Below are 11534 nucleotides of genomic sequence, written 5' to 3' on the forward strand. Positions count from 1 at the left end.
CCTGTCCAATCCCCTCCCCTGCCAAAAAAACAACCAACCAACCAACCAAAGGCCCCTGCCTCCTCCCACCCCTGCCAGAAATTCCTTCTCATCTCCTGCCTCCCTCCTCCCCCAGCATCCTCCTCTGACTGGTTCCCAGAACTCCCTGGGTTTGACGGGGAGTGTTTATGTCAACATCTCCACGACCGTGAAAGTGAATCATCCTGTGCCTTTTAGGAACCCTGAGAGCCAGTCCCCTATCACCAGGGGTCGTGCTGGAGAGACGCTGGGGACACAGAAGAGCTTTGGGTGAGCATTTTCCAACCAGATTCTGCACTGCAGCCATTTGGGGCTCTTGTGAAATGATGCAGGTTCCTGGGATCCAGACCCTGTGAATTCAGTCAGTTTGGGTGGAGCCAGGCCTTTCAGTTTTTATCTGGCTCCTCAGGAGCCTGTGTTCTGGGTGGTCCTCAGACCACCCACAGGCTTTGAAGCCCTTGGATTGAAGCCTGCCCCTGCCCACGTCCTGGCTGTATAACCCCAGATTCCTGAGAAACAAGTCCTCTGGCAAATGTCTGCCCTGCCCCCACCTTCATTCTCTTCCTCTGACATTTGTCACGTGTGTACATTACTCGTGGGCTGCCCCTCCCTCTCCCAGTTCTCCCAGCCTAGTCTTATGATCGATTGCCCATCAAACAGAATACCCTACTCTGCTAACCACTGTGTTCCCCTCAGCTGCCAGGTTCACTCTGACTGACGAAACTGGGTGAGATGTTGCTTCCTCCAGGAAGTCTTCCCTGACACTGAACTGCTGTGGGTGCCCTCCCTGGACAGCCTTCATAGTCCTTAGCTCCCTGGCTGTTACTGTCCTTTAACTTCCACTAGACTAGGAGCTTCTTGGAGGCCCAGGGGCTGTCCTCCACCTGAATGCGTCTGCACTCAGGACAAGTCAGTGCTCAGTCAACAAACGTGGTTGTGTGAGTGGGTGTGGGCTACTGTGACTTGGGGCCTGGGGGCTAGAGGTAGGGATGAGTAAGGTGAGGGGGGACCCACTCTAGAAACCCCACCAGTATGCGTGCAGGGTCTTTAATACAGTGCATGCATCCAGTGTACCGCTAACAGAGATGGGGCTGTTCAGGTTACCTCTGAAGGTTTTCCCAGAGCTTCTAGAATGTACAAGTGATGTGTGTGCATGTGTAGGACAAGAGGTGGCATAAGTGAGCTAGTCCAGACCATGGGCAAGAGCAACTGGGTCAAGAGGCTTTTACTCAAGTTTACTTCAAGCAGTAAACACACCGGCTATGACATAAGAAGGCAGGTGAACATGGTGACTTCCCTGGTGGTCCAGTGGCTAAGACTGCAGGCTCTCAATGCAATGGGCTCAGATAGGATATCTCAAGGCTCAGATAGGATCCCTGGGCAGGGAACTAGACTCTTTGACTCCCCTGCTGGAGCCAAAGGTCCCGCAGGCTGCAATGAAGACCAAAGATCCCACGTATTGCAATAAGGCCTGGTGCAGTCAAATAAATAAAATTAAAAAAAAAAAGGAATGCAGGTGGGTAGATTATCTGAAGCTAAGTGGTCCTGGCAGCCTGCATGTAGTGGGGTGTTTGCTAAGTCAGAACAGTAGAGTTTATACCTGCAGCCAAGTCAGCACCTAGAAATGCCGTCGACTACTATGTCTTGTATAATTTATAGACAGATGACACCCCATAGCTTAGGTCCCCTCCTCCCTGAATTCCACACTCATTTACCCAGCTGCCTACTTGCCATCTCCGCTTGGATGTTAAAGGCATCTCAAATTCAGTTATCTCCCAAACTTCTGATCATCTCCACCCCGACCCTAAACATACTCACCCTTTGTCAGCTCATCTCTGCAAATGACGGCTCTCATCTCCCCAGAAACCTTGGACTCATTTTTTATCCTTCTCCTTACTCTCCAGTATGCCCTGTCAAGAAAGCTGTTTGCTCTACCTTCAACCTAACTGAAGAATCCCAACTCTTCTTCACCACCTCCACCATCAAGTTATCAAGAGGTCTCCCTGGCTACCCTGGTCATAAATTGCTTCTCCAGTTTCCAGCTCGCCGCTTGCCTGCCTTGTTTTCCTCAGTAGCCCTCACCACCATCTAACGTGCTGTGTAGCTTCCATATCCTGCTTATTAATAATTAGGATACATATGGGCCAGAATTTTGTCTTTTGTAGCTACAGTGTCTGGACCAGTGCCTGCTTAAGGCGACCCTCACTCTGTCTTCCAGAGCTCAGTCTCTGAGTAGCTGATCAGAACATGAAAGGGAGTAGAGAGACTTCCCCGCTCTGTGGTTAAGACTGTGATTCCCCTGCAGGGGGCGCAGGTTCCATTCCTGGTCAGGAAACTAAGTTCCTATATGCCATGCAGTGGGCCAAAAAAATAGAAATAAAAAAGAAAAAAAATGCTCTCTCAAATATATACCTATTCATGTATAATTAAGCATTTCTGCCCTTGGATAAAGCCCAAGGGTCCATTCAGCTTTGGGTCCCCTTTGGGTCAGCTTCAGGCCAGGCTGGCTATTCAGTATGTTCTTGCTGATGTGATATCACGCGGTCTAGATTGGCTCCTGGGCAGCAGGACATGTGAAGGGGGTGGGGTGGGAAGGGCACACCAAGGTCCTCATGACATCGCCAGGACAGGGACCTGCCTGGTCTGCAAACTCCAGGTTCTGGCTTCTAGTATTGCTGCTTGACTGTGGGCAGCATTTTCCCTTCCAGCAAGAGGAAGTGGTTAGATCAGATGTAGGACACGAGGAGAGAGTTATTGGGAGTGGTGGGCAGGGTGGTCAGGGCAGACCCCGCCCGATATCCAAAATGTACCTAACAGTGGTATATTATTTAGTCTTTAAACAGAAGGAGATTTTGGGACTTCCCTGGTGGTCCAGTGGCTAGGACCCCGAGCTTCCTTTGCAAGGGGGCACAGGTTTGATCCCTGGTCAGGGAACTAAGATCCCAGAGCAGCCAAAACAAACAAACAAAAAAATGGACAGAAATTTTGATACAGGCTACAACATGAATAAACTTTGAGGACATGGTACTAAGTCAAACAAACCAGTTACGAGAGGAAAAATACTGTATGATTCTACTCTATGAGGTTCCTGAAGCAGTTAAATTCTTAGAGACAGAAATTAGAGTGGTAGTGTCCAGGGTAGGGAGAAAAAGGAGTTAATTTTTAAGGGATATAAAGTTTCAGTTTGAGAAGATGAAAAAGTTCTGGAGGTGGGTGGTGGTCATGGTGTATATATACATACAACAGTGTATGTATATGTAATACCAATAAATAGTACATTTAGAAATGGTTAAAATGGTCAATTTTGTGTTGTATATAGTTTACCACAATTTAAAAAAATTTGTAACAATCTTTTTCCAGTATTCCTCTTGGTGGAGAGAGAGGGCAGTCACCCTAGCTGGCCAAGATTGCCTGAATTTCTACCCCCTCCACATCAGGCCATGGTTCCTGCTGGACAGGAAGAACATTCTGGCTCATCATGCAGCCCTGGGTAAGAAAGAGCAGCAGGCCAGGATCCAGGGACAGACATCCAAGGTCCCCAGATTTCCATTTAGTCTGGCTTCCTTGATGATTGATGACCCGCTGGTGAAAGGGGAACTTTTGTCCTTGTCCTGTCTTCATTCTGGGAACACAGGACAGTGAGGGCCTGGAGGGCTGGGGGTGGGGTGATGCAGGTTTGATCACCCCTGTGACTGTGAGCAATTTTTGAGGACAAGCCCAGGGCCCTTGTAGGAAGGCTTCAGGCCACGTCAACTTTGAACAGTTTATTGACCCAGTCCCAGAGGGATACAGGATGGGCTCAGAACAGGGCCTTCAATCAGGAAGGGCCGCCGAGGCAGCTTTTGGTCAAAGCCTGGGAACGTGCAGGTGTCTCCGTCAGCGGCTCTTGTCCCTGGTCTCTGTGATGGAGATGACAGTCAGCTCCCTTCTTGGCTGGCCCGTTGACATCCTAGAGCCAGAGCCCTCAAATTGGACTCCTTACCCAACCCCTTCAACCCTTCAACATCCACCAGCCTGGGGACCTCCTCATTCTACTGTCTCCCACCATGACCACGGCTACAACCACATTCATCACCTCTGCCAACAGGATCCCCCATAAAGGTTACACTGCTGTCTTCACCTCTGCCAGCCCCACCAGGTGCTTCATGGCTGCACCGGGTCTTAGGTGTGCCACAGGAGATCTTTTACTTGTGGCATGTGGGATCTAGTTCCCTGACCAGGGATCAAACCCCAGCCCCTGCACTGGGAGGGTAGAATCTTAGTCACTGGACCACCAGGGAAGACCCCCCCCCCCCCCACCTCGCATGATGTATTTTAAAAGGGCTTGCTACAATAACCAGCCCACCTTTCATCTTTATTATCAGTGCCACCATCCACCACTGCCTTGCTGTCTACACTGCCAGCACCCTCATTACTGCTCCTCCCAGGCATCAGTGACAGGTATCTCATTCCCCTTATTCTCATCATCACTAACTCCCATATTAACATCGTCACCTGCATCACACCCAGCATCCTATCACCTCCATTCCTCCTCCTGGGTCTATCAGAGGACTCACCAGGGGCTTTGCAGATCCTCAAACACATCTCTGCGGTCTCAAAATTGTTGTCGTTGCCCTGACAACCTCCATAGGTAAAGCGCTCACAAGCATTGGATGTAGAGTTATAGAAGTACCGGTGCAAAGCAGCTTTGCAGGGGCCCCTCGCTTCGGGGAGCTGGCACAGGTCAGGGGGCATTTGGAACAAGTCCTGGGAAGCCTCTTGTTTGAGATTGTCTGCAAAGGTAAGAAAGAACAGAATTGTCATGGATGTGTCCTCTTAATGAACTGATTTTTTTCCCCAGCACCTACTCTACACCAAGCGCCCTCCTAGGTGTTCACTATTCTTGCTATTACTCAAATAATCAAATGGGAAGTGTAACTGTCCCCACTTCACAAATGGAGAAACTGAGGCTTGGAGAGGTTTGCTAATTTTTTCAAAATCATAAAGCCTGTAAGTTGAGAGAGGCTTGGGATTTAAACCCAGATCCAATTTCAAATCCCAAGTGCTGTATCTTACAACCTCTCATAACTTGACATCAAGATGTTGGCTGGAGCTTTTTTTATAAAGGGAAAAATTTATAATTTGGAAAAAATGTAAACGTTCACCAATGGGGGATCAGTGGGCCAACACTAAAGCATAGTGTGGATGATATATATCAACATGAAGAGAGGTTCATAACTTTTGCTGAATGTAAAATGCATTTACAATATATGAGGTCTGGTGTGATTCTGTGGATATTATATATACATACAAGCCCAGAGAATGATGACATGAAGGTTATTCTTCCATATATTTGGAGCAGTTATCTCTGGGTAGTGGAATTTCAAGTGATTTTTTTTCCTGAAAATCCTTTTTAGTATCATTTGAGTGCCAATGAACAAGTATCATTTTTTTTATATCTAGGGAAAAGATATTTAGATATTTACATTGAATAATTTTTAATATCCATGGGCAATCAGCAAATAAAGAAACTGGCCTCTTTTACTGAATCGCTTGTTATTTTACCTCCTTTCACATCTGGCTCTGGGTATCACACAAAATGATTTATCAAACATGCACACACACACACACACACACCCTCCCTCAACCATCTGCCGTGGACATTCAGGACCTCAGTGTCTCTTTTTATGGATGTAGCACACAGCACTTTGAGAACGACACTTTCCCTAATAAGGACAGCATCCCTCAAACAAATAAGCACATGAGTCAACTCAGCTCCACGGAACCCTTATGTAAATCCTCAAGTTTGTGACCTTGACTATGTTGGATTTATTGGAAGACGCTTAACCTAGAATAGGGAAGAGGCCATTATAGGAAGAAATTTGAGACCTTCTATTTGGACAGCAAATTCTCAATCTTGGTTAGAATATTAGAACCTCTTGGGTAACTTGGAAAAAAAAAAGTCCCAATGCCCAGGCTTTGTCCCAGATCCATTAAATCAGAATTTCTGAGTGTGAGACCCAGAGGTCCCAGATCCATTAAATCAGAATTTCTGAGTGTGAGACCCAGAGAGACCTCAGGGGAATTCTGTGCACAGCCAAGTTTGAGAATCTGGCCTCCTGTTCAAAGCACTGTCAACGTTTCTTTTCTTGCTTAAGAATTCTAGGGAGCAGGAATCTGGAGAGCAGAATTGTTGGGGCTGTGTGAAATAGGGGACCAGTTTTTTAAACTTCACACGTTTACATATAGTTTGTCTTTTTAAAACAAATATATGTATTGCTTTTTAAGAAAAATTAAAATTTGGTGATGATGTCAAAGAAACACCTGGGAGATCTGGCCCCAGATTTTCCTGAGACTGGATGCTGACCTCAGGGGAACCTTTTCCCATATCTAGGTCCCTCTTTCCTCCTGAGGTGGAAGTGACCAGATGATGTGTTGGATCCATCATCCCCCCCTCCCCATAGGCGATGATCTCAGGGCCCCTGTTCCTGACCCCTCAGCTCACCTGAGGTCTTTCCTGAGTTCGCCAAGCCCAGCAGGCAGAGGGTGAGGCAAAGGGCAAGTAAGTGGCTGAGCTTCATGGTGTGAGTAGCTGCGTGTTCTGGGCTGAGGCCGGGAGACTGGAACTTATAGTTGCAGCTGAAGGAGAAGGGGTCCTATTCCCCAGGGCTGAGGGAAGTATCTTGATTCTTGTTACTTGGAATAGGAAGCACCTTGGGCCAGGGGTGTGGGCTGCAAGAACTGGAGGCCATGCCAATTGGCTTTGGATGGGTTCTTCAAGGCCTTTGGGCAAGTCCCCTAAGATGGTGCTTCTGTAGCGTCAGGACTGTAGACTCAGCCCCAACTACTGCAGACTTGAGTCCCTTGGACTGAGAAGGAACCTTTCGGGACCTCCGTTTCCCTATCTGTAAAACAGGTGGGCTGGACCATGTGGTCCCTGAAAGCCCAGCACAGCTCTTCTCCATTCTGTTACTATTGGTTCCCATCCAGAGCCTCCCAGCTAGTGTCTCAGCATTCCAGGAGAGAGAACACAGCTCTTTGTTCATTGGTTCTTTTATTGAATTTTGGGATAATGAGTTTATTGTTTCATATAAATCATCATATTTCTTTTTAAAGATCAAGCTATAGTGAATAGCATAAACAAAAGGCAAAATCACTTCTCCCAAATTCTACCCTAGTGTTATGAAGTAGAAATATAATGCAAACCACAAAGAAATTTTTATAGTTTTCTAGTAACTGCATTTTTTTTTTTTAGCTGTGGGGCACATGAAATCTTAGTTCCTCACCCAGTGATGGAAACGGTTCCTGCTAGCAGTGAAAGCACCAAGTGTCTTAACCATTGTTCTGCCAGGAAATTCCCAGAATTTTTTTTTTTTAGTAGCAGTATTTTTTTAAAGAGGAAAAAGAAAGAAGTACAACTAGTTTTATTAATAGCTTGTTTAACTCAATAGATCCAAAATAGTATAATTTCAACATATAAGCAACATGTAGTAAAGAGTAATATGATAGTTTACTTTTCTTCGTACTGTCTTGGGGATCTCACTTAAGGCATAGTCGTATTTCCTGTGCTTGGTAGTCAGACGTGGCTGATGGCTATCATCGTGGACACTGAAATTCCACCACGTGAAGTAAATATCTTTACAAGGTATCCTCATAAACATTTGGTTGGATAGATAATTCTAAAAAAACAAGGGGTTTACACGTTTTATTTCCCTGGAGTTTTGCATATTACCTGTAACTTCAAGGACAATCATGGGATAAAAACCTCTGGATCAGACTTTCTTTCCCCAGAACAACTGTGGCCCTGGCCCCACTGAATTCTGCCATGGAGTGTCCCCATTAAGTGTCCTGAATGTTTTTCTGCCTTAGAGATGACTTTACTTCCTACTCGAAAGCCTAAAGACCTCTTTGTTTATCCTTTAGATGGAACATGAAATGCTTTTTCAATCTACAGATTTTTAAAGGGAAATTTTCTTGAATTGGGTTGGCCTGAAAGTTTGTTCGGCTTTCTCCATAACGTAATGTGGAAAAACCTGAATGAATTTTCTGGCCAATCTAATATTATAACAAAATAAATTTTCTTTTCCATTTCTTGAGTTTTCTATATGAGACATCAGTGATGTTAGATTATCTTCACTTGTGCTTCAGTAGTTGTTGAAAGCCTCATCAGTGGAGCTAGAGGAATTTAAATTCCAGCTTTGCTATTCCCTATCTGTGTGACCTCAGACAAGTTATTTACCTTCTGTGGGTGTACTTTCTATTTGCAGATAATAAAAGAAACTGTTGCTGAAAACCCGGCATATGTTCACCTGTACCAAACAGAAAACGCAGAGACAGAGCTTTGCAGGAGTAGAAAGAAGTGGCTTTATCACCTTACCAGGCAAAGGGTGCCTCAGTAGGTTAACGCTTGCAACACTGTGCCCCACTTCTGGAAATTAGGAAGGGGTCTTACAGTTTCAGGTTAGAAAACGGGGCTGTAGATAAGGATGGAGCTGAGGTAGTCTTGCATTCTTCTTCCCTCCTGGAGACCTGGAGATTGTTAAGGCTGGTGTCAGGTGGCTCTGAAACAGGTGCTGGTTGTTCTCAAGGTTATCACTCTGAGACCTTCTTTCTGGATGGAGAATGCTCACAAAGGGGAGGAGTGTTAGGGGGTGTTGTCCTGGAGAAGTAAACATCAGGTACATAGTTTAACCTTAGCTGGAAGGCAATCATTTTCAGCATGCAATTAAGCAAGAAAGAGAGGGCGGGAGGTAAAAGCCATCTGTAAGAGCCCAGTTGAATGAGCGGAAGGAGTAACGACTGAATAAGGGCTAACACGATGCGGGGGCCTTGACTAGTTTCTGCTGCAGCACAGCTACTTGTGTTTGGAGTCCTGAAGGCCACACTGTAGGCTTAAAAAATACTCTCAATCTAAGAGTTGAGAATTATGTTCCTCAGTGGGAATTTTTAGGACTTAATCCCCAAGGCAGCCTCTCAAGTAACCCCGAGATAACTGCTCCGAGGAGGCGAGGGTGCAGCCAGGTTATATAGAAGTACAATTTTCCTGCAACAAAGGGCAGGTAGTATGAACGCTGGGCTTCCCCGGTGGCTCAGTGGTAGAGAATCTGCCTGCAGTGCGGGAGACCTGGGTTTGATCCTTGGGTTGAGAAGATCCCCTGGAGGAGGGCATGGCAACCCACTCCAGTATTTTTGCCTGGAGAATCCCTTGAGCAGAAGAGCCTGGTGGGCTATATAGTCCATAGGGTCGCAAAGAGATGGACACGACTAAAGCAATTGTGCACGCATGCATGCATGCAAGCAGTCTGAATGTCAGAAGATTATTGTTAATTAAAGAAAGTCAGATATGGCTGATTCATGTTGGTATACGGTAAAAACCAACACAATATTGTAAAGCAATCATCCTCCAATTAAAATTTAAAAAAAAGAGAAACATTCAAGAGGCCCATGACAACGAGCCCTTAGAGGAGCATATTCAAAAATTCTGAATTAGTGGGGGTCCTGTCATTCTCTGAAGTTGACAGAGAAACAGGGTCAGTCAACTAATCACTCTACCCTCATTTTTCTCCACTTTTATTGAGATATGGTAGTCATACAACACTGTATTAGTTTAAGGTGTACATAATGATTTAACATAGGTATATATTGTAAAATGATTACACCACCCCTCATTTTTATGAGCATCTCAGGACCATGGTGAGGAGTTATTCAGTTATTGTTTCAAGCAGTACACAGAAACAAAAGATATTTCTTAAAATATAAAAGTTTTATGAATTAAAAAAAAAAAAAGAAAGCCAGATATTCCAAGTTAAGGAGTTGAGTACTGTTCTGTGTATGGGAAGATGCAAGAGTTTGGGTTCTGAAATCTTTTAATATCTTTCTTATCAAATAGTGGGTTTTTTATCTGATTCATGACTAAGTTTAGAAAATGAAGCTAGATCTCTTGTCGTGTCTGTATGAATATATGTACGTCTCAGTATGTGTCTTTCTCTGTCTTTGAATAGTATTGCTGAGCTTAACTTGTAAATGAGCTCTAATTTAATTGGCCTAAAGAAAAACAAGCACTTATAAATCAAATAATTCCAAATGCGAGACGCTAGTTAGATGAATGTCAAGTTCATATGAACTGGGAAATATTCAATATTAAATTAGTACCTGGTATTAATGCTTAAATTTGTTGATCTAATTAATATAGACATGTTTTAGAGTCATCAATATAACAATCAGTATAATGCTTTCTTTGTGCCTAGGTTTAATATAAGCTAAATAAGACCTTATTATACCTATTGCAGATTTTTCAGCAAGGAAAGTGACTCAATGTGAAGAAAGTTTTAAGGAGAGAAAATCTAAGTGAGATAAGAGCTTTAGATAAACTCTTAAGAATAATTATGCTTTGGAAATGTCTATTTTAGTCTCTCTAGATTTTGGTGAATTGAATTTCTAGGGTTGTGCTAAATTAAATGATGGAAGTTTATTGAACAGTTGTCTAGGTCACTCTCAAATAAAATCAAACACTGAAACATTAATTATGGGACACTGGCTTCCTCTTACACAGAAACTCACGATACTAATGAATATGTTTGGTGCCATCCTGAGATGTTCTCTATGAGAAAGGAAATGTTTTTAGAAATTATCACTGGTATTTATGTTCACCAACCTGCAGATGGCTAATATAAAAGTCAATTCATGGTTGCTTAAGGAAAGTAGGATGTGTGTATTCAGTAAAGAAGGCATGAGGAATGGAATTGCATTTATTAACAAAAAGAGGGGCTTCCTTGGTGGCTCAGTGGTAAAGAATCCACCTTCCAATGCAGGAGACACGGGTTCTATCCCTGATCTGGGAAGATCCGACTTCCCAAGGAGCAGCTAAGCTCATGGGCCACAACTACTCAACCTGTGCTCTAGAGCCCAGAAACTGCAACTACTGAAGCCTGCGTGCCCTACGGCTTGTGCTCCACGAAAAGAGAAACCACCACAACGAGAAACCTGTGCACCGCAACCATAGAGCCGCCCCTGCTCGCCACAGCTAGAGAAGACCCAGCAGAGCAAAAAATAAATAAACAAATATAAATAATAAAAAAATTAAAAGAAAAAGAAAGTAGGTCTTGACTTACAAGTGACTCTTTTTGGATGGGCAAATTAAATGATGGCTACAGAAAGCTTTGTGGAAAGCGGGCCTCGAGGAAAGAATTCTGTGCATTGTACAGGTTTAAAAAAAATGTTTTTCATTTATTTATATTAGTTGGAGGCTAATTACACAAGTTTTTTTAAAATGTTGAACTGCCTTTGATAACAGATTTTGAGTTCTTTATTTTAAGTGATCTGCTCTGTATTTGCCTTTGAAATCTTTTTTTCCCCAAAATTATTTATTTTTTAATTGAAGGATAATTGCTTTAAAGACTTTTGTTGTTTTCTGTCAAACCTCAACATGAATCAGCCATAGGTATGCATATATCCCTTCCCTTTTGAATTCTTCTGTGGTTACTTTGGTTAAGTGAATAACTAGTTTCACAGTGATCTATGATCCTATCTGAGTGTTC

General features: G+C 43.9%; 1 protein-coding gene and 1 long non-coding RNA gene across 2 annotated transcripts; one reads left to right on the forward strand and one right to left on the reverse strand.

The window, feature by feature from the left end:
* Nucleotides 1-75: 75 nt before the first annotated feature.
* Nucleotides 76-11115, forward strand: LOC122681047. Its single transcript, XR_006336878.1, has 5 exons — nucleotides 76-288; nucleotides 3379-3508; nucleotides 4383-4458; nucleotides 4649-4798; nucleotides 10809-11115. It is a non-coding gene; the product is annotated as an uncharacterized LOC122681047 (long non-coding RNA).
* LOC122681046 (colostrum trypsin inhibitor-like) lies at nucleotides 3774-6832 on the reverse strand. The gene is made up of 3 exons (XM_043882764.1): nucleotides 6503-6832; nucleotides 4575-4790; nucleotides 3774-3917 (listed from the first exon to the last, which is right to left on the reverse strand). The coding sequence occupies exons 1-3, from the start codon at nucleotides 6576-6578 to the stop codon at nucleotides 3895-3897; spliced, it is 315 nt and encodes a 104-aa protein (XP_043738699.1). The 5' UTR covers nucleotides 6579-6832; the 3' UTR covers nucleotides 3774-3894.
* Nucleotides 11116-11534: the final 419 nt, after the last annotated feature.

This window comes from Cervus elaphus, chromosome 23 (genome assembly GCF_910594005.1).
Source record: "Cervus elaphus chromosome 23, mCerEla1.1, whole genome shotgun sequence".
NCBI lineage: Eukaryota > Metazoa > Chordata > Mammalia > Artiodactyla > Cervidae > Cervus > Cervus elaphus.

Bases quoted from the DNA above. Each gene is read 5' to 3' on its own strand.
- LOC122681046 (XM_043882764.1), bottom strand. From the start codon at position 6,578: ATGAAGCTCAGCCACTTACTTGCCCTTTGCCTCACCCTCTGCCTGCTG. The intron at 4,791-6,502 runs GTGAGCTGAGGG...TTACCTTTGCAG, and splicing joins GAACTCAGGAAAGACCTCAG to ACAATCTCAAACAAGAGGCT. The intron at 3,918-4,574 runs GTGAGTCCTCTG...TCTCCATCACAG, and splicing joins GAGGATCTGCAAAGCCCCTG to AGACCAGGGACAAGAGCCGC.